The 25,720-nt window shown below is 39.4% G+C and overlaps 1 protein-coding gene across 2 annotated transcripts in view; it reads right to left on the bottom strand.

Moving 5' to 3' along the window:
- LOC147002394 (uncharacterized) overlaps window positions 1-24,737 on the bottom strand; it is a 35,249-nt gene extending 10,512 nt beyond the window's left edge. Inside the window, exons 1-11 of one of the 2 annotated variants that reach the window (XM_085843908.1) lie at window positions 24,481-24,737; window positions 21,614-21,728; window positions 20,609-20,782; window positions 19,659-19,741; window positions 18,588-18,746; window positions 17,801-17,853; window positions 8,665-8,701; window positions 7,002-7,063; window positions 4,803-4,836; window positions 4,269-4,311; window positions 2,722-2,883 (exon numbers count right to left, since the gene is read on the bottom strand). In XM_085843908.1, the coding sequence (XP_085700034.1) occupies window positions 2,722-2,883; window positions 4,269-4,311; window positions 4,803-4,836; window positions 7,002-7,063; window positions 8,665-8,701; window positions 17,801-17,853; window positions 18,588-18,746; window positions 19,659-19,741; window positions 20,609-20,782; window positions 21,614-21,728; window positions 24,481-24,737 (1,179 nt within the window). The remainder of the gene's footprint in view (window positions 1-2,721; window positions 2,884-4,268; window positions 4,312-4,802; window positions 4,837-7,001; window positions 7,064-8,664; window positions 8,702-17,800; window positions 17,854-18,587; window positions 18,747-19,658; window positions 19,742-20,608; window positions 20,783-21,613; window positions 21,729-24,480) is intronic. The other variant, XM_085843909.1, reaches the window with a different exon arrangement.
- Window positions 24,738-25,720: the final 983 nt, after the last annotated feature.

The raw sequence follows: 25,720 nt of genomic DNA, 5'->3' as shown, positions 1-25,720 counted from the left end.
TTACATTGGGTATTCTCTTAGCATGCAATAGGGAACTGTTATTATCTAGCTCAGGTCCATTTTTTTTAATTTTATACTTATTTCACTGCAATTGCCACATAGGCTTCTGGGAAGTCTTCTGTTAGTTTGATTTTATGCAAGTTTAGTATCAGAAAATAGCGTCTATCTTTATTTCAAACACATAATTTATTTTTTGAAGAATGGAAACTACCTTTGGCTAGGTTGTGCCTGGCATATATCAGTGCTTTCATGATATTGTGGATCTAATAATTGGTATATAAAAGAAGTTGCTTCATTTCATGCCAACAGTAACTAATCTCTGGTTACCATATCCTTCACCATTATTATTTACGTTCTGTATCATCATAAAAATCTCTATTTAGGGGAAAGGTGTTTGTAGTAGGAATGTTAGTTTTGAAAACTCTAACGGCTTTTCACTGAACTAGAAGATGATTACCAGGTGAATTTCTGTGCTCTAAAATTACCTGAGTTCTAAATTCTTGCTTAGTTCTCTCTAGAACAAAATTTACTCAGGTTCATCACATATTGTAGCTAAATTTAATTCGGAAACTAAGTTGAACCAGGCTAAAAAGAAGGAACATTTGAGTTTGGTTTCTGACAATATTAAGCTCACAGTTTCTAATGATTTCACTGGGTGTAATAATTACCTCTAATCTGCCCCTTTCTTAATGGTCAATTTAGAGGGTTTACATTAAGATAATTAGCTAGTTGTTAACACTAGGCAGTGGAGGAAGTGGTGTGAGTAAGATCTGCAAACAGACCCTTGTGTTTGCTTTGTAACTTCTCAATGGGGATTAAAACAGAAAAGAGGGCTTTTTTGTTTTTTACTTGCTTCTGTAGTTGCTGTGACAAAATGTCTGATGGGAAAGTAAGTCAGTAACTTCCAGCAAGGCAACGGGGTGTCCCATTTTGTGGTAGTATTCTATTGCTTCTCACATGCTGGTAGACCAGGAAACAAATAACACAGAACTGGTACCACAATTAGTCATAACCATGAAAACCTACCCCTGACAACCTTGTGCTCCCTTGGCCATATTCCCGAATGTTGAACCCTCTCTCAAAGAGTGGGCAAGTATTCAAACCCAGGAGAACACATCTCTCTCTGTCTGAAGCTCCCATGCACTGGGTAACAGGTGTGTAATGTTATCAACACACGCACACACACACACACTTTTTATATACTCTGTGTGGGTGTGGGTGTGTCTGTGTGTGTGTGTGTATGTGTGTGTGTGTGTGTGTTCATGCTAAAGCATTTTCAGTCAATGTGTAAATCAGGGTCAGCGAGATGGCTGAGTAGATAAAGGTACTTGTCAGCATGACAAACAGCTTGAACTTGATGCCTGAGACTGAAATAGTGGAAGGAGAAGACTGACTCCTATTAGTTATCATTTGATACCCACAATTCACCTTGCCTTCCCCTACTTCCCATATCCATTACGAACAGGGTGTCCTTGACCTGACAGAGACCATCCTGCTTGCTTTATGAGTTCATAAATTAAAGGGGTGCCCAGCTTACCGAGCCTCCTATTGTGCACACCCTGCCTATTAATCCTTTGGACTTCAATAGGTAAAATGTGAAGGCTGAGGCCTGGGTCCAGGAAGTTAAAAAATATCCTAAGACTGAATACTTATTTCCCCTTATGACACTTCTAATCATTTTCATATCAAACATATTCACTCTAGGAGCTGGAAAAGGGGGCTGAGGAGTTTTTAACAAGTATTGCTCTTGCCTAGCACCTGGGTTTGATTTGTAATACATAAACGTTTGCTGACCGACTAGGCCATAGCCTAGTCAGTCATCACTGGAAAGAGAGGCCCATTGGACACACAAACATTATATGCCCCAGTACAGGGGAACGCCAGGGCCAAAAAAAAATGGGAATGGGTGGGTAGGGAAGTGGGGGGGAGGATATGGGAGACTTTCCGGATAGCATTAGAAATATAATTGAGGAAAATATGTAATAAAAAATATTAAAAAGAAAATGTTTGCTGATAAAATTCTGAAACACCAAGTCCAGGGGATGGAATAACCTCTTCTGATGTCTGTGGGAAGCACACACACATGGGACACAGGCAGAATACACATGCAAAGCATTCACACACTTAAAGTCAGTCGATCTAAGAAGAGAAACACAAATATGTTGGTTGCTTCCATGTTGACTGTACCTCCTTCCAGGAGCCTGTATTATTTACTTTCTGTCATTTTATGAATTCTCCTCACTGTGTTACAAACATGCTCATTTTTTTTTCTTTCTTGTTGTTTCCATAGTCTAATTTCCTAACACTTACATTTTAACACAGTGGTTCTCAACCTATCTGCCATGATCAATTAGAGGAGTTGAATAGAACAGGCTCACACAAGTTGCCTAGGACCATCTGAAAACCCTGATAGGACATTACAACTGATAACATTATCAAACCTACAGTTATGGAGTAACAACAAAAACAATTTTGTCGTTGGGAGTCACCACAACATGAGGAACTCTATTAAAGAAAGGGTCACAGCATTAGGGAGGTAGGGAAGCACTGCCTAAAACAGGGCCTGGCAAGGAGTGAGGATATGAAGGAGATTAGGGGAATGTTCAAGGCTAGGTTTCTCTTCTCTGACACTACTTGCAGTACTCAAGGCACAGGCACACACAGCCAACATTTCCCTTCATAACAAGCAAATATGTTACTTATCAAATGAGGGGGAATTACCATTAGGGATGGAGGGGGAATTACCATTAGGGATGCTTTTTCTTCACAAGTGTTAGGTATTGGCTCTCCCGGAGAACAAACATAAACTCCAGAACTCCAAAAACCCACAAAACCCTTTTGCATCCTCTTCAGTGGTCTAAGTAAAGTTTGGCTAGATTCTTCCTGCAAAGCAAAGGTAGAGAGTTAACTTTTTGTTTGGTTCTGAAATTAACTCTTTTGTTTTTGGGTGCATGCTTTCAAATCAACTTTACTTCTTAGAAATCACAGGGTATTGACACATGAAAAATAAAAACCCTAATTAAACATGAAAGGTCTGCTAATATGCTTATCTATTTTCAAATTGCTAGGATATCATCAAGATGTAAAAATATTTAGGCTAGACTAGATTAAGAGAAAATCATGAAATGAGACACGGGACATTGTTCTTACGGTTGAGACTAAACTTAATTCATTATGTGCCAAATTTTCTACATTTTATATAAGATGATCATTAATATTGATGAAACCTCTTTTGGCAGTCTTTCTCCTCCATTGCTGGGGGGCATAAAATGCACATTTTCCCATTTGTAAATAAATGCCAGTTAAATTGCCACTGCTGTCCTTACCATAGTACCTGTGGAACTGCTTTATAGAGACACATTGGACCACTGAGTCACATTCAAAAATCATTAAAATGTCACTTATCATTCACAAGCACCTCAGTCTAGGGCTACAGGTTATACAGAAACAAGTTTCCTAAACTCCAGCATCTCATAGTGATAAAGTAGCCTCATACTGAATGTGGAAGTATCTAAATAAAACACTACAACAGTTTAAGTGTTTGAATATGGCACAAAGAATATACATGTATATTTCAAAAATAGAAAAAGAAGAACTTATACGGAAGTATATAGTAATTGACTCTCTGCTTCTAGAAATGCTGGCTAACTGGGGAAGGACAGTTATTGTTTAACTAGATGAAGAACTTTCAACATACCCTTATAAGAATCAAATAGAAAATGCTCTAATCTCTTCATAAGGCAAATTTGATGAACATAATTGCTAAATATCCACAATTTCTTCTCAGAGTAAACACAGATGAAAGAGAGAAACCAAAGAGAGGCTCTCATATATGATCCTGAAATAGGAGCGTCCAAGGGTAGATAAAACTATGGGCATTCTGCTGAGGGTAAAGGCACTTTGGAGATTCCTGGATCATTGAAATATCTGGACTTACTAAATGGTATTCTGGTCTATTATCACAGTCACTTTTTAAAATCAGTCTAATGTGTATTCATTTCTGCAAACATTACTTTGTCAAACATCAAACAATTTCTATTATATGAGAACTGCACGCAGTCTTCCATTCCCTATGTCCTTTGAGTCCATTCTCATATTGGGCCACTACAACCCATAAGGACTTACTGCTCACTTGCAATTGATAGAAAGTTCCACATCTACAATATGGTTTTCTCTGAATCACCTTTCCTTATAAAACTGGGATAGTTAGAGTACTGTTGAATTAAGACAATTCATAAGAAAGTCGATTTCACAGAGAATCATTTTACCTTGATACGGGAAGTATACCTGACATCTTCCGCTTTTGAACACCTAGAAAGAAAAATGGTAGAATTGTCAGGGAGCCGTTAGAATGCAAATATGCAACCTTCTTTCAACCTTAGATTGGGGCTGGATCTCTTGTTCATGGATGAAAACCCCAGGCTAAATATCCAGTAAACTTTAGGGGGTTCTCTGTCACCACCTCCAGTCTCACCATAGGGTCCCAGCATACAGCAGCACATGAGACCATCAGACCTCATGTGGATTCTGGGCATCCAAACTCTCATTCTCACACATGCATAGCAAGCACTTTATCCATTGGATCTTCGACCTAGCTATGGATCCTTTTCAGCATTTCATGCTGCAGGAGAGATATCATCAGTAATTTCAACATGGTTTGCTCTATAAATAATTATTCAGCTTGTGATTATAGAAAAGTAAAGAGCTGAAATAGTATCACATAGAGGCAAAGACAGTGTCAGGTTCTGAATGTTATATTTTCTACAGATTAATATGTTATAAAATGCACACCACATTCTTACCGCAGTGACGTTCTTCTGGTGATTTTCTCACTAACTACAAAAGAGGGAAACAAAATTTGTCATTAAACAATTGTAGCCAGTGCCGAGGCTAATATTTTTGTGACCCTATATGCTTTGACACCATTTATGAAAAGCCTTTAAGATGAATATTGATTTGTCAGAATAAATATATTAGAACTCTTCCTTGCCACATTCTTGTGTTTTTAATATGTGAAGAGAAAAATTTATTAAAAGTTACTATTTATAATAAATTGTGCAAAATACCTACAATCCTGAGCCCTATCAGACACAAAAAGTGTCATCTTAGCCTGAAGTGTTATCCCACAGTGAATTGTGTTGCCATTGCTGCTTTCTGTCTCTGCCCTAGGGATGCTGGCCCAACTCTAAGTGAGCGTACTCATCTTGGACAGAAGTGAAGGGACTTCTCCAAGTATTGACTTGAACTTCCTTCACTAAGGGGGAATATCCATTCCTAGCACAGGGAAGCTCAGTCTATGATTATGCAACATAGCCAAATAAGGAGACCCAAAGCCCTTTGCAAAGGATTTCCAGCTGCAAGTGTGACAAAGCTTTAGAGAGATCAGTGTGTTACTCTACTCTAGATCTTCTGAGGAAGATGCTAAAGGCCCTCAGTGCTAACACTGGTCCCTAGCTCATGTGCAATGCAAAGAAGATCAGCATCAACTTCCATTGCCTCCCATGGCAAGAGCTGCCTGAAAGACCCCCTTAGTAGCTATGCAAACTGAAGTATTACTCCAGGGAGGAAAGCATGGAAGATATAAGAAAACAGCAATTCCAAGGGAGTAATGCCTCATATGAAACATTATTTTATTTATTTCTGCATATATACCATTGAGTGACTCTGGTTTCACTGTATGGAAAAAGTCTGCTCAGCAAACAATCTAGCAAATGAACAATTCTTGTTTACTTCCTTTGCAATATGTAAAACTCCACTGTACCCTGATGGGCATTGCCCATGGCCAGAGCACAGCTTTGACCCACCAAGAAATGGGCTGAGAAAGTGGATCTCTGGTGGGCCTTATGCTACACATGTATGGGGCCCCTGTCAATCCTCATCACCACAAGAAAACTCCAATGCTGAAATAACTTAAAAAATTCACCCACATTACACTAATAGCATGTGATCCCATGCTTATGTGAAGACAGCCATTTAGATTCCTCTACACTATTCTCTGGCTGGTGTTTTCCAAAGGTAAAGTAGGTGTGAGAGATGCTGTGGTGACAGTTGCTGAAAGCATAAACTGCATGGAATTTCCCCCACTGTAAGAACCATATTCAAACTGAACCAATGGGCCCTCCATGCCATGCACTACAGGATGATAGGATTTTCTCAACCTTCCTTCTACTGTGGCAATTTTTTTTTTTTTGCAAATTATGTCTTGTAGCATGTAAACCAAATATCACTATAAATTTGGTAACTAATAGAACTACAGGGAAAAGGTGCTGTCAGAGTAGCCCATATGGAGGCTGTTGCATAGAATACTGAGAATGGCAGTTTTCATTCCACAGCACTACCTACAAAACTCACACACCATCCAGTCATTTAAAAGTTCAGAATTGAGCCAGTTTTTTATTATATCAGGATATTCACATTAAATGGAAGACAAATAAAAATAACCAGAAGATAATGTATGAATTCTCAAATAAGTGGAAATACAGAAATTCTATGATGGAGAAAAAATCCAGAGTGCCCTACTGACATTAAGTCCTCAAAACACAGTGAAAGTAATTGAATACTCTATTTTTTTTTTTTTTTTTGCTTAACATGACAGCATTTTATGGACACTGATACACATACAACAATATGTAGTCAGTAATATATATCAATTATAAAAGTTAAGTAAAAATCCATTTCATACCAAAGTCAACTTGCTGTTGTTATGTAACTAGAGAGGATCTACATTGTGGAATAGGTGAAAAATCTTTTTACTTATAAAAAGACACTACATACTAAAGTAGTTCATTTTAAATAAACAAACATATTTCAGGTGATACAATTTGAAATTTCTTAGAAACAATTCCTTAAATAATCCTAAATCCTAAAAATGTTTGGCAGCAAATTAAGAAAGGATATAACTACTATTGGCATATTTGATTTCCTTAGTTTCTATTCTAGCAGGAACAAAACTCTTTTTATGATTGGGATAGAATCAATAGAGTACTTACTCTTAAACTTACCTGTATTATTCTGGACAGGGTGTTTCAAGATGGATTTAAGCTGTCCTGGTGGTCTTGCTCCACTGTGGCATATTTTAAGAGTGTTATTTTAATTTCATATAAAGCAGTAATCAAAGACTTTGAATTCTTTGTTGTTTGATTTCACAATTTATGCTACATTACAAATCAATAAAAACTATTAACTTGTTCTTCAACCAGTTCATTACGTTTGGGGACACTTTCCTTACAACTTCTCCTCATGTGAAAGAAAGGAAGAATTTAGCCCACAAAATATAGCCCAACAAACCACACACAGATACAGACAAGCATGCATGCACACACACACACTCACTAGTACCTCTTCAGCCTTTGTTATGACAGCTGACAGACAGTTTTTTTTTTTTTAATCCATTGACTCAATGTCAGTCTTTGCCCCTGGAACAGCAAAGTACTTCTCTCATGATACTTTGCCCGTATTTCATTGACTATGATGTTACCACACAAGAGGATGTTTTGTGGACCGTCAAATAGATTTCAGGAACTCTAAACAACCCACCACAGCTTTCATAATGTTCAAGCTGCCCCTTCTTATCTCATGCATGACTCTATCCTGATATCACAGTCTGCTTGTTTCTATGCCAAACAAGCATTTCTAGAAACATAATAAGATAGTAACAAGAGCAAGGAACAATAAAATTTAGTTGACACTTGCAGTTTTACTGTGGAACTGTTTGGAATTCCAATAGAAGTCAACATGTATATTTTTTAAGGAGTCTCCGAAGAGCTTTAAGTACTGAAAAATTTTGAATCTTCACTTTCAACATTACCTTTGGATTCAGTAAGCTATTTAATAATGTTTAGAAAATGTTTTTTGATACATAGCACAAATAAAGAGGACAATATAGTTGTCCTGTCTTCTGGAAGTAATGAATCCTAATGAGCACAGAATTAGCTTGAAATACAACTTTTAGTTTTCTATCAAGCTAGTGTCTAACCTAGCATCCTGGACTGGAGTGAATGGGCCTTTACCTCTATGGTCATGTCCAACTGATGCGGCAGATAAAAGCCCCCTTTGTAGAAAGATAACTATTAGTTACACTGTCATTCAGATAATCTACTGAGAGTCAAAGGATTCGTTACTGTGGAAAACAGATCATGTGAACAGATCATTGATGGATGGATAGAGCATTCTGGAAGACATGGGTGTCTTCCAACAGCTCTGAAAGATGCTACCCCTGACAAAAATGTCCTGTACATGTAATGCTCTGTCAGAAGAGGAAAGAAATTTGTTGGCATCCTGTAGTGATGACTGACAACTGAGAAGCATCCCGAATTATGTAAACTCTCAGACAAGAGAAATGCCTGAAATGATAGCTACTAGTGTGGGTCTTAGTTCACAAATTGAAGTCAGTAAGGCTTTGAAAAGCCAATGAATCTTAGATGAAAATCCATGTGCATAGCTAATCCCAGCAGGCTCTTTTTCCAAACTGCAGAGTTGATTCTTGCAAATGGTGGGTGAATATAGTGTTCATGTTCCTATGAACTACACTGAGCAAGTTTCCAAGCTAAAAGATATATTCATAATATTGTGGAACTTGTACGACACAGGACTAAAAGTACTCCCAACAAGAATTTGCTTCTTATCTTTGAATTGACCTACCATTAATAAATTGTTAAACCTTACCAGGACAAAGGCCTTTCCTCTTTAAAATATAAGACTTCTGAAAAGAAAAACAAAATATGTTTTATTACAACTATAGAAAAATATTACATATGAAAACGATCAGACTCATTGTTAGTATCAATTTCTATGAGACTAATCTAGAGACTATTCAAGAGTAAATATTCACTTTTAGCTAATTACTTTGCATAAAACTATTCATTCCCTGTATATTTCAAATTGAAGATGACAATAATTTATCAAACATTAATGCCAAAAAATAAATACAAACACACATTTGTGATGATCCTAAATGAACTCTCTCAGACTGATAGAGAGCACAATCCTGACCAAAATAAACAACTGCTTCAAAAATAACTTCTTGTGATTCCTTTTAACTCTAGGCTAATGGTTCTGGAAAGATTTAGAAATTGAGTCTGGTGGCACACAATTTGAATCTCAACACTTAGGAGGCAAAAGCAGATGGAGAAACTGTGACTCCCTGGACAAACAGAGCTATATTTAGGAGACCGTGTCTCAACCCCACCCCTAAAAAGAGTAAAACCCAGAGCTGAGCTGCAAGCTGTTCTCCCCTGAGTGCCATTCTTTGGCTACAATTAAACCCAAATTAAACAGGCTTGCTGCTCCAGGAACATCCAATGCTCTGCCCAGTTTCCTGGAGACATACACTGTCCAGGCAAAGGCAGCCCACCTCAGGACTCCTGTGACAGAAACTCCCAGGGATAACCAGTTGGCTAAAGGCCAGCATAAGAACAATCAAGGAGAACTAAATCAATATGACACATCTAGAGCCCAGGTATTCTAGTATAGCAAGCTCTGGATATCCTAACACAAGCAAAGCACAATAAAATGTCTTTAAATCCAGTCTTATGAAGATGATAGAGGACTTTAAAGGGGGAAATTAATAAATCCCTTAAATATACAGGGAAATAGAATCAAACAGGTCAAGAAAATGAATAAAACAATTCAATACCTGCAAATGGTAAAAGAAACAGTAAAGAAAATAAAAACTCAGGGAACCTTGGGGATGGAAAACCTAAGAAGGACAACAGGGACAGAAGCACAGCCAACAGAACAAAAATAATGGAAGAGATGATCTCAGGCATAGATGATATAACAAAAGAAAATGTTAAACCTAAAACAATTTCTGACTCAAAGTATTCAGGTAATCTGTGACACTCTGAAAAATCCTTCTATGAATAATGGGAATGAACAACAGTGAAGAGAGTAGCAGCTCCAAGGACAAGGGAATATTTGCAACAAAATCATAGGAGAAAATTCACCCAAACTAAAGAAAGAATGCCTATCAACGTAGAAAAAGCTTACAAAACACCAAATTGATTGGTGTTCTCCACAAACATCAAATGACAGGAATTAACAATCATTGGTTATTGATATCTCTCAACACCAGTAAACTCATCTCCCCCAATAAAAAGATTTAAGCTGACAGACTGGATGTGGAATCAGCATCTGTCATTCTGCTGCATGCAAGAAACATACCTTGGCAAACATACATAGACATTACCTAAGAATGAAGGACTGTAAAAAGTTTTCCCAAGAAAAGGTACTCAGGATGAAAGCTAAGGAGCAGTTGTAATATCTAAATAAAACAGACTTTCAACCAAAATGAATCAAAAGAGACAGGGAAGGATATTTCATACTCATCAAAGAAAAACACACCAAGATGACTTCTCAATTCTGAATCCCCAAATTAAAGGGCCCTCACATTTACAACTTAAATCCTACTTTAAAGGTGCTAATGGGGACGGGGTGGGGGGGAGAACACAGCTAGCAATGCACAGGAGACAGGGTCCTTCCTGCCTTCCATCTGCACCCAGGAGCTGGGGCTGTTCCACAGCCCTCTGTGCATGGGCCCTGCCAGGGTGAGCTGGTCTCCCAGAAGTGCTGACAGGCTTACAGGCCCACAGGAGGAACAAGCTCAACCCAGAGACAGCAAGACCAACTAACACCCTAGTAAACCAGATGGCAAAGGCAAGACCAAGAACCTAACCAACAGAAACAAGGCTAAATGGCATCATCAAGATCCAGTTCTCACACTAGAGCAAGTCCTGGATACCCCAAAACACTAGAAAAGCAATATTTGGATTGAAAATCACATCTCATGATGCTGATAGAGGACATTCACGAGGAAATAAATAAGTCCCTTAAAGAAATACAAGAGAACACAGGAAAACAGGTAAAAGAACTTAAAGAGAAAATACAAAATTCCCTTAAATAATTACATGGAAACAACCAAACAGGCGAAGGAATTGAACAAAACCACCCAGGATCCAAAAATAGAAGTAGAAACAAAAAAGAAATCACAATCGGAGACAGCTCTGGAGATAGAGAACCTAGGAAAAAGGTCAGGAGTTATAGATGCAAGCATCACCAACAAAATCCACAAGATAGAAGAGAGAATCTCAGGTGCAGAAGATACCATAGAAAACATTAACACAACAGTCAAAGACAATGCATAATGCAAAAAAAAAAAAAAAAAAAAAAAAAAAAAAAAAAAAAAACCTCCTAAGCCAAATCACCCAGGAAACCCAGGAAAAAAAATGATAAGACCACACCTAAAGATAATAGGTATAGAAGAGAGTGAAGATTCCCAATTTAAAGGGCCAGTAAATATCTTCAACAAAACTATAGGAGAAAACTTCCCTAACCAAAAGAAAGAGATGAACATGGACATATAAGAAGCCTACAGAACACCAACTAGATTGGACCAGAAAAGAAATTCCTCCTGGCACAAAATAATCAAAACACCAAATGCATAAAACAAAGAAAGAATATTAGAAGCAGTAAGGGAAAATGGTCAAGTAATATATAAGGGCATACCTATCAGAATTACAGCAGACTTCTCGCCAAAGAATATGAAAGCCACAAGATCCTGGGCTTATGTCATATAGACCCCAAGAGAACACAAATGCCAGCCCAGGGTACAACACCCAGTAAAAATCTCAATTTCCATAGACAGAGAAACCAAGGTATTCCATGACAAAACCACATTTACAGAATATGTTTCCATAAATCCAGTCCTTCAAAGGATGAAAAATTCCAGAAGATGGAGAAATCTCCCATGCTCATTGGCAGGATTAATATTGTCAAAATGGCTATCCTGCCAAAAGCAATTTACAGATTCAATGCAATCCCCATCAAAATTCCAAATGAATTCTTGGCTGAGTTAGAAAGGGCAATTTGCAAATTCATCTGGAATAACAAAAAACCTAGGATAGCAAAAACTCTTCTCAATGACAAAAGAATCGCTGTTGGAATCACCACGCCTGACCTAAAGCTGTACTACAGAGCAATTGTGATAAAAACTGCATGGTACTGGTATAGCAAAAGACAGGAAGACCAATGGAATAGAATTGAAGCCCCAGAAATGAATCCACACAACTATGGTCACTTGATCTTTGACAAGGGAGCTAAAACCATCCAGTGGAAAAAAGACAGCATTTTCTTTTTTTTTTTTTGATTTTTAATATTTTTATTACATATTTTCCTCAGTTACATTTCCAATGCTATCCCAAAAGTCCCCCATAGCGCCCCCCACTTCCCTACCCACCCATTCCCATTCTTTTGGCCCTGGCATTCCCCTATATTGGGGCATATAAAGTTTGCAATTCCAATGGGCCTCTCTTTCCAGTGATGGCCGACTAGGCCATCTTTCGATACATATGCAGCTAGAGACAAGAGCTCCGGGGTTCTCTTTAGTACATCCTGTTTTTCCAACAATAGGGTTGCAGATCCCTTTAGCTCCTTGGGTACTTTCTCTAGCTTCTCCATTGGGAGCCCTGTGATGCATCCAATAGCTGACTGTGAACATCCACTCCTGTGTTTGCTAGGCCCCGGCATCGTCTCACAAGAGACAGCTATATTTGGGTCCTTTCAGCAAAATCTTGCTAGTGTATGCAATGGTGAAAAGACAGCATTTTCAACAAATGGTGCTGGCACAACTGGCTGTTATCATGTAGAAGAATGCAAATTGATCCATTCTTATCTCCTTATCTCCTCAAATCTAAGTGGATCAAGGAACTCCACATAAAACCAGAGCCACTGAAACTTATAGAGGAGAAAGTGCGGAAAAGCTTCGAAGATATGGGCACAGGGGGAAAAAAATTCCTGAATAGAACAGCAATGGCTTGTGCTGTAAGATCGAGACTTGTCAAATGGGACCTCATAAAATTGCTAAGCTTCTGTAAGGCAAAAGACACTGTCAATAGGACAAAACAGCACTCAACAAATTGGGAAAAGATCTTTACTAATTCTACATCTGATAGAGGGCTAGTATCCAATGTATACTAAGAACTCAAGATGTTAGACTCGTGAGAACCATTCAGAATGGCTAAGATCAGAAACTCAGGTGAGAGCAGATGTTGCTGAGGATGTGAAGAAAGAGAAACATTCCACCATTGCTGGTGGGATTGCAAGCTGGTACACCCACTTGGAAATCAGTTTGGTGATTCCTCAGAAAATTGGACATAGTACTAATCAGAGGACTCAGCAATATCACTCCTGTGTATATACCCAGAAGATGCTCCAACAGGTAATAAGGACACATGCTCCATTACGCCCATAGAAGCCTTATTTATAATAGTCAGAAGCTGGAAAGAACCCAGATGTCCTTCAAAAGAGAAATGGATATAGAAAATGTGGTACATTTACACAATGGAGTACTACTCAGCTATTAAAAACGGTGAATTCATGAAGTTCTTAGGCAAATTAATGGAACTAGTAAATATTATCCTCAGTGAGGTAACCCAATCACAAAAGAACACACATGCTATTTACTCACTGATAAGTGGATATTACCACAGAAGTTCAGAATACCCAAACTACAATTCACAGAATACATGAAGCTCAAGAAGAATGAAGACCACAGAATGAAGACTACTTCGGTTCTTCTTAGAAAGGGGGTCAAAATACCCATGGGAGGAGATACAGAGACAATGTTTGGAGCAGAAATTGAAGGAAAAGCCATCCAGTGACTGTCCCCCCCCCCATCCCCCCGGGGATCCATCCCATACGCAGTTACCAAACCCAGACACTATTGTGGATGCCAACAAGTGCTTGCTGACAGGAGCCTAATAGAGCCGTCTCTTGAGAGGCTATGCCAGTGCCTGACAAATACAGAGGTGAATGCACACAACCAACCATTGGACTGAGCACAGGGTCTCCAATGGAGGAGCTAGAGAAAGGACACAAGGAGCTGAAGGGGTTTGCAGCTCCATAGGAGGAACAATAATATGAACCAACCAGTAACTCCAGAGCTCCCAGGGACTAAACCACCAACCAAAGAGTACACGTGGTGGGACTCATGGCTCCAGCCGCATATATAGCAGAGGTTGGACTTGTGGGACATCAAGGAGAGGAGAGGCCTTTGGTTTTGTGATGGGACCCAGTGTAGGGGAATGCTAGAACACGGAAGCAGGAGTCCATGGGTTAGTGGGCAGGGGCAGGAGGGATGGAATTGGGGTGGTGGTGGTGGTGGTAGGGGTGGTGGAGGGGAAATGAGGAAAGGGGATAAAATTTGAAATGCAAATAAAGAAAATAAATAAGTACATTCAAAAAATAAAGTGAATAAGTGAAAACAATTAGATTAAATTAAAAAAATAAGAATTATAGTCCTGAGACACAGTTCAGCAGTTAAGCACGCCCAGTGCTCTACCAGAGGACTGCAGTTCAGTTCTCAGTACTGTCTCTAAAACTCCAACTCCAACTCTAGCTGAATGCCTTCCTCTGGCTCTCGGGTCACATGTGCACATAGAATTTTAAAAATAATAATTATTCTTTAAAAATGGCAAAAGAGAATGTGGTATGTGTATACAATGAAATTCTATTCACCTATTAATAGTAAAGACATAATGAATTTTGAAGGCAGGTGGATAGAACTTGAGAATATCATCCTGAATGAAGTAACCCAGACACCGAAAACATGGATGGTTTGTACTCATTTATAGATGGATATTAGTAATAAAGTAGAGGATAACCATACCATACTCCACAGACCAAAAGGAGATAAACAAGAGGTAAGGACCAAACAAGGTTGTTTGAACTTGACTTAGAACAGAGAATAAAATAGTCATAGGAGCAAAATGGAAGGAGAGAACTAGGTGGGAGTGGGGATGATCAGGGAAATGGGGTGTTTCAGTATCAGATGTAGGGAGACACGGGGGAGATGACCTGATGGCCATGAGAATGAGTGGATATCTGCAGGTGGCAGGGGTGGGGGTTTGGGACAAAATTCACATGTTTGTCACATTGCATGCTGAAAAAAACCTTTGATAAATTCAAACACCCCTTCATGTTGAAAGTCTTGGAGATTTCAGTGATAAAATTCGCACATACAACCAAAATAAAGGTAATATATGACAAGCCAATAGCCAACAACTTAAATGGAATCTTAAGAGACTAAACAAGGCTGCCCACATACATAAGAGACCTCAAACAATATACCAAAGAATGCCTACACAAAAGGTGATAAACCCCTACAGCAAATGGCTGTATAAAAAAATTGACCAAAAGAAATCAGTAGCCCTCCTTTATACAAAAGATAAAAGGGACAAGAAACAAAACTCTTCACAATAGCCATAGATATTCTAAAATATCTCAGTATAACTCTAACCAACCTACTAAAAGACATGTCTACCAAAAACTTCAATTCCCTGAAAAAGAAGTTGAAGAAAACATCTGAAGATGGAAAGATCTCCTGTGCTCATGGATAGACAGATTAACATGGTGAAAATGGCCATTTTACCAAAACCATCTTCAGATTCAATACATTTCCCATCAAAATTCCAACACAATTACTTACAGAATATGAAAGAGTAATTCTTAGCTTCCTATCAAAAACAAAAAATGCAAGATAACTATATATAATGAAATAATTCCTGGATGTATCATCATCCCTGATCTCAAGCCGTACCACAGAGCAATCAGAATAAAACTGCATGGTATAACTATGGAAACGAACAAGTTGATCAGTGGAATCAAATCGAAGACCCAGAAATAAGTTCACACACCCACCAACACTTGATTTTGACATAAAAGTCATACAATGGAAGAAAGAAAAAAAAAATCTTTAACAAATGTTGCAGGTCTAACTGGACATCTACATGAGGATGAATGCAAATAGATGCATATTTCTCACCCAGCACAAAACTTGGGTTCAGATGCACCAAAGACCTCTAGACCACTAAACCAGATACACTAAATTTACTAGGAGAGTAGGTGGGAAATATCCTTGATACATTGTTACAGTAGACAATTTCCTGAACAGAACACCAATGTCTCAGTCTCTAAGATCAATAATTGAAACATAGGGACTACTCATGAAACTGAAAAACTTCTGCAAGACAAAGGACATTGTCAATAGGAAAAAATGGAAGCCTACATATTGGGAAAAGATACCCACCAACCATACACTTGACAGAGAACTAAAGTCCAAAATATATAAAGAACACAAGAAGTTAGGAACTCATAAACCAATTTAAAAATGGGGTAAAGAGCTAAACAGAGAATTCTCAACAGAGGAATCTCAGAAGGTTGAGAAACAACTAAATGTTCAAAGTCTTCAGTCCTCAGTGAAATGAAAATCAGAAGGACTTGAAGAATCCATCTTACACCAGTCAGAATGGCTAAAATCAAAACCTCGAGTAACAGCACAAGCTGGCAAGAATATTGGGCAAGGGGAACACTCTTCCATTGCTGATGGGAGGGCACATGTTTACAACCCCTTTTGAAAAGTAATTTGGCAGGTTTTGTTGTTGTTTTTGTTTTCTGAAAATTGGGAATAGTTCTACCTCAAGACACAGCTTTACCACTCGTGGGCATATACCCAAAAGATGTTCCACCATACCATCTCAAGGACTGTTGCTCAACTCTGTTAATAAAACCTTTATTTGTCATAGCCAGAAACAGAAAACAACCGAGATGGACTTTAACTGAAAAATAGATGAAGAAAATGTGGTGTGAATGATATTTCACCTACACAGTGAAATATCATTCCACTGTATAAAACGAGGAATCCATGAAATTTGCAGGCAAAGGGGTGAGATTTGATATTTCAAACACAGGCATGGTATGTACTCACTTAGAAGTGAGTACTTTTTCAGACATATAGTACAGAATAATCATGCTAAGATCCACAGACTTAAAGAAGCTAAAAAATGAGGACCCAAAGGAAAATGCTTGATTCTCACTCAGAAGGGAAAATAAAATAGACATCAGGATTTGATTTAGGGAGGGAAATTTGTGGGAGATGGAGAGGGGAACTAAGGTGGGGAGCAAGAGTAGGGTGGTATCAGGGAGAAGAGATACCTGAGGGGAGGCACCTCTGTGATGAAACAAAGACCAGGGACAGTGGGCGCTCTTAGGAATCTATAGGGGTGAGTCAACCTGCAGCAGGTGATATGGAGCCCTAAGCAGTCATCTCCTGTAACCAGGATGGACTTCCAGTGGAAGGAGGGGAATGCCAATGCCCTCACAAAAACATCAAACCAAAATTTATCCTATCTACAAGATATTCAGGGATTAAAATGGAACAGAGATTAAGGGAATCACCACCCAATAACTGGCCCAACTTGAGACCCACACTGTGGGAGAGAGCCAGTCTTTGACACCATTAATCATGTTCTGCTATGCTTGTAGACAGGAGCCTAGGATAACTCAGCTGAGAGGCTTCATCCAGCAGAGGATGGAAACAAATGTACATAACCACAGACAAATATCAAGGGGAGTTTGGAGAGTCTTGTGGAGGAGTTGGGGAAGGACGTTGAACTCAAAGGAGAACAGTGTGATTGAGGGGTCAGGGAAACCACAAGAAAACCTACAGAATCAACTAACCTGGGCCCGTGAGGGCTTACAGAGATTGAACCACCGATCAAAGAGCCTGCATGGGCTGCACATAGACCCCCCTCCCCATATGTAGCAGATGTGCAGCTTGGTCTTCATGTGGGTTCTCTATAAACTGAAGGGAGGACTGCTTCACACTGTTGTCTGCATTTGGATTCCTTTCTGCTCGTTGAGCTGCCTTGTCTGGACTCAGTGGAAAAGGAGCTAAATCTCTACTCTTATTTAGAGTAATAGGACTGGTTACTATATACCATATTTATATTCACTATAGAAACCTTACCTTTCTTGAACCTCACATGTTTCACTTTAGTTCTCTTGGCTGATGATCTCGTGCTGTGACATAGATTTTAAAGTTAGCATTATTGTGCTATTCATAAGAAAAACATTTAGTAAGTGTTTTAAGTACTTTATATTTTTGTCCCTTCTGTATCTTGCTTTAGATGTTTACAAACAATATTTTTTTGAATCAGGTCTCACTATATATTCATGCTGGTCTGAAAACTGCTCTATGGAGCATCTTGGCCTTAACTCACAGAAATCTGTTTATGTCCTACTTCCCAAGTTCTGGGATGCAATGCATGGGCCAACAGGACTAGAGAAAATGTTGAATTCACTTTTCAGCAATTGACTATGATTGCTCACTGCTCTCCTCCCACCTTTTCTCAAGAGAAAATATGAGGAATAGTTAGCTCTTAATTAAAACAGAAACAAAAGTGCATGTACGCGCCCACACACACACACACACACACACACACACATACACACACACATTAAAAAGAATTAAAGACAAGATTGGGCATGCTGAGGGTGGTTTGGCTGTAGACACTTATAGAAGTCTAAGAGGAAGGATTCCAGGCCTGAAGGAGATAGGAACTCCAGAGGACGACCAACCACCAGAATCAAATAACCTGAACCCTCAGGGCACTCAGAGATGGAACAATGACCCAAAGAACAAACATGGGTTGGCCGGACATCTCCGAGCACTTATGTAGAGAAGGGGAAGCTAGGTCTTCATATGGGTCCCAATCAACTGGGATGCGGGTATCAAAAAAAGCTGTTCATCCTACCTCAGAAATATTCTTCTAGCTGAGCTGCTTTTTCTGTCCTCAGAGAGAGACGAAGTGCCAGGTTTTGGACATACAGTGAGTCCTAAACTGCTCAGAGGTGAAGTGGAGGAGGGGCAGGGAGAGACTGTGGGACTGGGTGACCAGGAGGGGGTCAGTGAGCTAGATGTAAACATGAATAAGAAAAAAATAAAATTAAATTTTTACGTAAATCATTAAAGTTTTGAAATGTGTCTTAAATCACAGAAAGAACTGTTATTTGGAAATAATGGCTCAACATAAGCAACAGGTATACATGTCTACTAAACAGAAAATTTCAGCATAAACAGATGTATTCCATATGGAAAAAGCATGTTGCATTGTAAGAGATACATATTCACAGAATTCAGTACAAGATTTATAATGCTAAATAAAGTACTAGACTCAGCGGAAAGAAATGAACTACTTATATATCCACTTTGAAAGCTCCATCTGAAATGTGGAAGAGAAATGTCTTGAACTGTGGAATCACCACAGTTGCTGGGTACCTGTGCTATGACAGTTTAAGAACATCTCCCAGTGAAAGGTAGTTTTCTGCTGACTTGGACATTTCAAAACTCAAACATCATTTGGAAACACTGTTTTGTACCTGTGATTATGTATGGTATAATTCTAAAGAAATGGCTTATGCTGTCATCTTTGGGGTCACAGGTTATAAGTTTTCAGGCTTAGGGACTGTGGGTGTTTATCCATGCTAGAACACTTGCCAATGACACCTATGGCTCTTCATTCAGTGGCAAGCACTTTCAAAAGCAAAAATACAATGGCAGTGGAGCAGCAACTGATCTTGGTCATCCTTTGGCTTGGTGGATGGCTCATGAGGTGAACTACTGAACTAGGCAGTGATCCCTGGTGCATGCTGTTCTTTGTTGTGGTGAAACTGTCTCTTTTCCAGGTCCCCCTTCATGTGTGCTCAGCTTCCTAACTATGTGCCACTGAGTTTCTTGCAATCTCTCTATCATTTTAATACTCCTGGCTTAAGCAATTGTCACCCTCAAGAGCAGCACTAGGATTGAAGAAAGGAAGAAACTGTACCTTTTTGCACACTTTGCTGCTAAAAATTCTACCATTTCAGGTTTCTGTTCAAAATTTGCTAGTTGCAACGGTGTCAAGCCATACTATAAAGGAAAAAAACATTACATTTTACAAAACTACTTGTCTCTCAACAATCTGTTCATCACAGATTTTGTGAAGATAAATACACACTGAAAAGAGTCACAAGGGATCATTCATCCTACAACACCTGCTGCACTTTCCCACACACAGCTGTCTTTTTCTCTTTGACACACCTTTTCCCTGTCCATCACTGCCTATAACACCACTCCCTTCCAGAACTCTCCCCAAACACTCAAGGATTCCAATCTTCTTAGCTCCTTGGAGTGGGGCCTCCATTGCCACTGCCCTGAAATACAGAGTACACTTTGCTATGCCCCTGTTGAAGGAGTGTGCTCAAGAGGGGTCTGAGGCAGAGTTTCTCAACCTGTGTTTCAAATATATTTCTTTTCTAAACTAAGAATTATCTCACAAGCTGGACACCAAAACTTTTTAAAACTTAAATAAGATTTTTGTCATATTTTCTCCAATGATCAAATTTCTTAATTTCCTGTTACCTCTCTCATTTTTCAGGCTACCCTCATCCTGAGCCAAACACGTATCAGTACCTTCTTTGCAGCAACACATTTCTATTTCTTCTACAATTACTTAACTTGAAATGAATTTATTTTTATTGTCTGTGTATATGTGATGTTTGGATGGTCCTAAATCCTTTATTTTTGAATTTTAAAATCAAGGCCAATTCTGAGACAAAATACACTATGCTGTGTTTTTTTGAATGAACTACCAAAAAATATGAAAAAACACATTTGGAGAAAATAAAAGGGTTCCTCTGAAGAGATTCAGTGAGAATGCTGAGCTTCTGCGTGTAGAAAATAGATGTGCGTGTCACTGCTAGAGGTGCCCTGGGAATGAAGTTGAGTGATCTTTACCTCTGTTTTTGCTTCGATGTCTACGTTGTGCTCAAGGAGCATTTTTACAATCCTTAAGTTACCCCTGCATATAGCATGATGTAAAGCTGCGTTCCCACTGAAATCCATCAGATTTGGATTCGCATTGTGGGTAAGCAATACAGAAGCACAATCCACATTGTCTCGTTGGATAGCCTGTAAAATTGTACAAAGAAATACATCTTAAATTCAAGGAAGTCAAGAGAGATGTTTCTACCATTGCACTGAATCGTTTCCCTTAAATAAAACATAGAGTTTCAGTTCTGCATATTATCACCCTCTTTAGACACAAGGTCTTTGAAGAACCCCCAGGCTTGCTTGCCTAACTTTATAATCTCCCCTCCACATCTCTTTCCCAGTGGTAGAATTTAAGGGTTCTGCCAACACACCTAGATATGCTAAGGATTCAGGGCTGGGCTGTTTGGTTGCTGCAGTGCAGAGATTAGTTGTTTGGTTAGGTTTTTGTTTGTTGGTTGGTTTTGTTTGTTTGTTTGTTTGTTTGTTTTTTGCCAGTGTAACACAGGCTTAACACATCTAGAAAGTTTCTCACTTGAGGAAATACCTCTATCAGTCTGGCCTCTGGGCAATTATGTGAACTATTTTTTTTTTTAGATCGAAGTAGGAAAGTCCAGGTTTTAGGAGTTGGGGCATGCCTGGGACAAAGGCCTCAGTTTTGTTAAAAAACAAAACAACAACAACAACAACAAACACCTGAGCAAGCCTTGGTAAAAGCCACGGAAAAGCTGCATTCTCCTGTGAACTCCAGTTTAGTTCCAGTTTAGTTCTCCCCCCCCCACCCCCACCCCAGTTCCTGATTGGAGCTCCTGCCCTGGTTCCGCTTGAGAATGAACTGTGATGTATAAATGTAAGCCAAATGACCATTTCCTTTCCTGAGTTGTTTTTGGTCAGTGTTTTATCACAGTAACAGAAACCAAACAAGGACAACCTCTAGTCAAGTTCATATCAAAACAGATGGCCAATAGCTACCTTAATCAAGGCTGTGCAGCCTTCATCATCCCGGATGTTAATGCTGGAATTATTTTGTAATAATAAGGTCACCACGTCTGGATGGTTGTGGGCACATGCATAGTGCAGGGAAGTCCTGCAAATGGAAAGGACAAATAGGGACATTTCAGAATGCGAAATAAAAGCCCCATCTCCTTTAAGCACCACATACTATGAAGCCAATTTTCTTCTGATGTAAGAAAATAACTGGAATTCCCTTATTTATTTATGGCAACGCAAATGTTCATTTACTGGGCTAGGGATATAGTGCATGGCTGTCCCCGCATAAGGCAGGTGTTCTCTCGACCTTCATCCCTGTACAAAGAATCATAGAAAAGTTCCCAGTAAGTTGATCTCAGCATGAATTCAAATCCTACTCTAAGATCTGGTACTCACTTGTGACTACTTGGGATTTCTATGAGCTCCATGACTCCATGTCCCGATCCAAAGAATGGAGATTAAGCAGAGCTGTTATCTTACCCGGGGCTGCTGTGAGGCTTCAGTTGGGATGGGCAAGAACTCTGCTAGAACATTACAAGCATTTACAGCTCCTGAGAGTTCAGCATTTGCTCATCATGATAATGATTTCTCTTCCTTGTTATAACAAACACAACATTTCAGTGAAGGTAAAACAGGATTCTATCAACCGTACACATATCAAACTTTTCTATTCAAAGAAGTTTACAGTTCTTTAAAAATGACTCTTTTCACCAACCAAGTCTTGAGCATGATAATCCTCCTAACTCATCCTAAATAGTGGCAGTGACACTGGGCTCACTGTCCCTTCTCATTCACATTTTAGCCTCTCTAACATTGGAATGTCATTCATCATTTCTATTATTTTATACCTATAATTGCCAATATTTTAACTTTGTTTCTCTACAAAATAAAGGGTTATCATGAAACCCATTGTGCCTTACATTGAAAAAAATATGGCACAGTCCACAGGTAAATGGCAATGATACAGATCACTTGTACCTATGGAAATTCTTAACAACAAACAAAACTCTAAGACCTCAGCCATCAATTCTTTGTTTGGTTGGTTGGTTTTTTTTTTTTTTTTCATTTCTACATTTCATTTTTTTATGCCCACGAGTATTGTTTCCATACCTGGTAGCAGCGGGAGCACAACCTACTCCTTAGGTAATAGATACAGTATCCATGGTAATCCAGGCACTAAATGGTAGCAAAGCAGGACGTCATGCTTTGCCATAAAATGGTCAATGTGCTCCTGGACTCACACCAAAATTGGGTCAATATCCCTACAAGGTGATAACCTATGTCATCCTAGCTCCCATGCTTGATATTCAAAATGTTAGAAGCACAATGAAACTAGGGTTCCAATGAGCATGCGTCAGTTCATTTAACATTTAAATTTATAGAATGTAAGGAAGCTTGACTGGGCAGAGAAACGTAATGGTATAAGACTTGAAAGATCTAGAGAGATAGCAGAATGTGTATTCTACACAGTAGTATCTAAGATATGTGTGGGGAATGAATGGGCTGACAGAATGAAAAACTACAATTGGACAACTCAGTGTTTTTACAGAAAACATTCATTAAGCAAAAGAATATCTTAAACTATAATTTATAATTTATTCATCTATTATTTATATGAAGTTCCAACTTAAAGTCTCTTTGAACTACAAAATGTTCAAAAAGCTTGTGGACTACAGAAAATCTACAGTTGTGTCATTGATTCCCCTTCATAACCTAGTACGACCTAAAAATAGGAAATAAGAATGAGGGACTGGGATGGTTGGTAAAACTCAATTGGTAAAACACTTGCCCTGAAAACCTGAGAGAAGATGTGGAGATAAGGGGATCCCCAAACCTTACTTGCCTGCAAGTCTGAGAATCAGTGTGCTCCAAGAGAGCAAATCAAATATACCATGGGATTTGGGTGAGTGAACATGTCTCTAAAACTGAGGGACCATTGGGTGGAACCCACCAGGGGCCCTGATGGCCAGAGTTCCGTCCCCAGAACTCACAATGTTGCAGAAGAGAACTGTCAAGTGGCGATTTCTCTGATCACCCCACACTCAGTTCCACATGTGTCAGACACAGAAAAGGAAGAGGAAGCCAATGTCATTCCCTTCACATGTGTATCAATGCACAAATAACATGTACATATGATGAGAAGCGGGGTTGGTGGTGGCAGGGGACTGTGTCATTGTTCCATTTCAAAATGTCTTTGATCCATTTGCAAAAATGGGTCATATTGATCTAAGATTTCATAGTGATTTTTTCCATTCCAGTTGACGATTTATCTTATGATAAATTTTTCAGTGCTGTATATTAGTGTCAATGGTCTATATATTGAGACAAATCTAGACAGGTGGCTTGGCAGTTAACAGCTCTAGGTATGTTTTCTAGAGCACTCAGCTTTGATTGCTAGCACCCACATGGCAGTTCACAACTGTGTATAGCTCCAATTCCAGGGGACCAAGTACCTGATTCGGTCACACATGGTGCATCGAAAATGCACATAGACAAAACCTCTGTGTGTGTGTGTGTGTGTGTGTGTGTGTATGTGTGTGTGTGTGTGTGTGTTGCTGTGCATGAGTGTCTTCAAAGTTTTAGTGTAACATAAAAATAAAATGATGTAGTTTGATTAAGGCCTAGGAGCTGGTGTTCCAGGGTATGCAGGTCTCATATGCCTAAGAGCATTAAACAGGTAGACAATGCAGGGGACCCCAGTGAAAATGAACCTAAGCATGCCATCTCTCCTCCATTAGGATGTGGCCCTGAAAGTTGATTTTTCTCCCTGTTTATCTCTGAGTATACCTGACAGATCCCACCCACCTCTGTGCATGCCCCCCCCCCTCACCAATTTCAAGCCCCATTACCTGTTCCTCCTATCAGATTCATCCACATGATGTTGACTGGATTGGATTAGCTTCTCGGTCATATCCAGGTCTCCCACACTGGCCGCTCGTTGTAATGGACCTATAGGATCATAGCCAATCAAGTAAAGGGGAAATTTTTTCTTTTTCTGAGGATGCATGCATCTAAGGCCCAGACATGAATGCCACAGGCGGGTGTACCAGCGTCCCCTTCTGGGGATGTTCATTGTCTGGACATCATCGTTGATGTCTTCCTCCATTATTGGAGCCTAGGGTCACCCACGAAACTTCTTCCCTCTCTTCCCTTCCCTTTAACTGATAACTGAATCCAAAATTCTATAATTAAAGAAAAAAGAGCCAAGTATTGTATATAAAACGCAGGAGAGCACAGCCAGTTCACTGTGAAGTGAACTGTACTTCAGCACGTAGCAGCAGCACAGCTCTGCCAGCACCATCACCATGACATGCTCTGAGCACACAATGGTGCTATCTATGATGTGTATGCATGCCTGCCTCAGACTGCAGTGGCAGGAGCCCACCCTCCTCGGTGCCTGTGCAAAGCACTGTCAATTTTGACTCTGCATTAGATCTCCCTACATGGCCTTCAAAGGGAATACTGAGGGCAGATAGGTGATGGTTCAGATCCTTTGCAACCCTGCAGCCCTGCCAATATGTGGACCTAACTGGCCTGATGGGGCAAGAATAATCATCCTGTGTTGCCAAACCCAGACCCAACACCACAAATATGTTATGTGGCTTCTTATAAGGATGTTAGTGGTTAAGGATCTGACATGAGAACTATGATCTAAATAACCACACAGGATTACCATCTTATAAGAAACCAGTGGGAGAAGACTATCTCCCAAGAAAGAGGAAGTAGTGCATAGTGTTATAAAGAGAGAAAGAAAAGCTAGAGCAGGAGGGTTTAATAAGAGGCAATTGGGAGAGACAGGTAGAGGCATGGGGTACACCCTTCCACAGCCCTCACCTCTTTCAGACTCTGTTACCTGCCCCTCCTATTATATTCATCAACATGATATTGAATGGAGTTGATGAGTCTCTCCATTGTATCCAGGTCACCCATGTTGGCTGCCCAGTGATTCCTACCTGATAATGTAGAGAGGGTCAGTTTCCTTTGGTTATGCAAGCACCCACAGCCCTGGCATGCAGGCCTAGCTAAAGTAGGAAATAAGGGGAGGAACCACAAACACTAAAGGCCCTTTGAAAAGCTATATGGAAATCA

Source organism: Mus caroli, unplaced genomic scaffold, assembly GCF_978045245.1.
Source record: "Mus caroli unplaced genomic scaffold, Mus_caroli_1 scaffold_10, whole genome shotgun sequence".
NCBI lineage: Eukaryota > Metazoa > Chordata > Mammalia > Rodentia > Muridae > Mus > Mus caroli.
The sequence above is the reverse complement of the archived record's forward strand: the minus strand, read 5'-3'. Positions and strand labels throughout refer to the sequence as shown.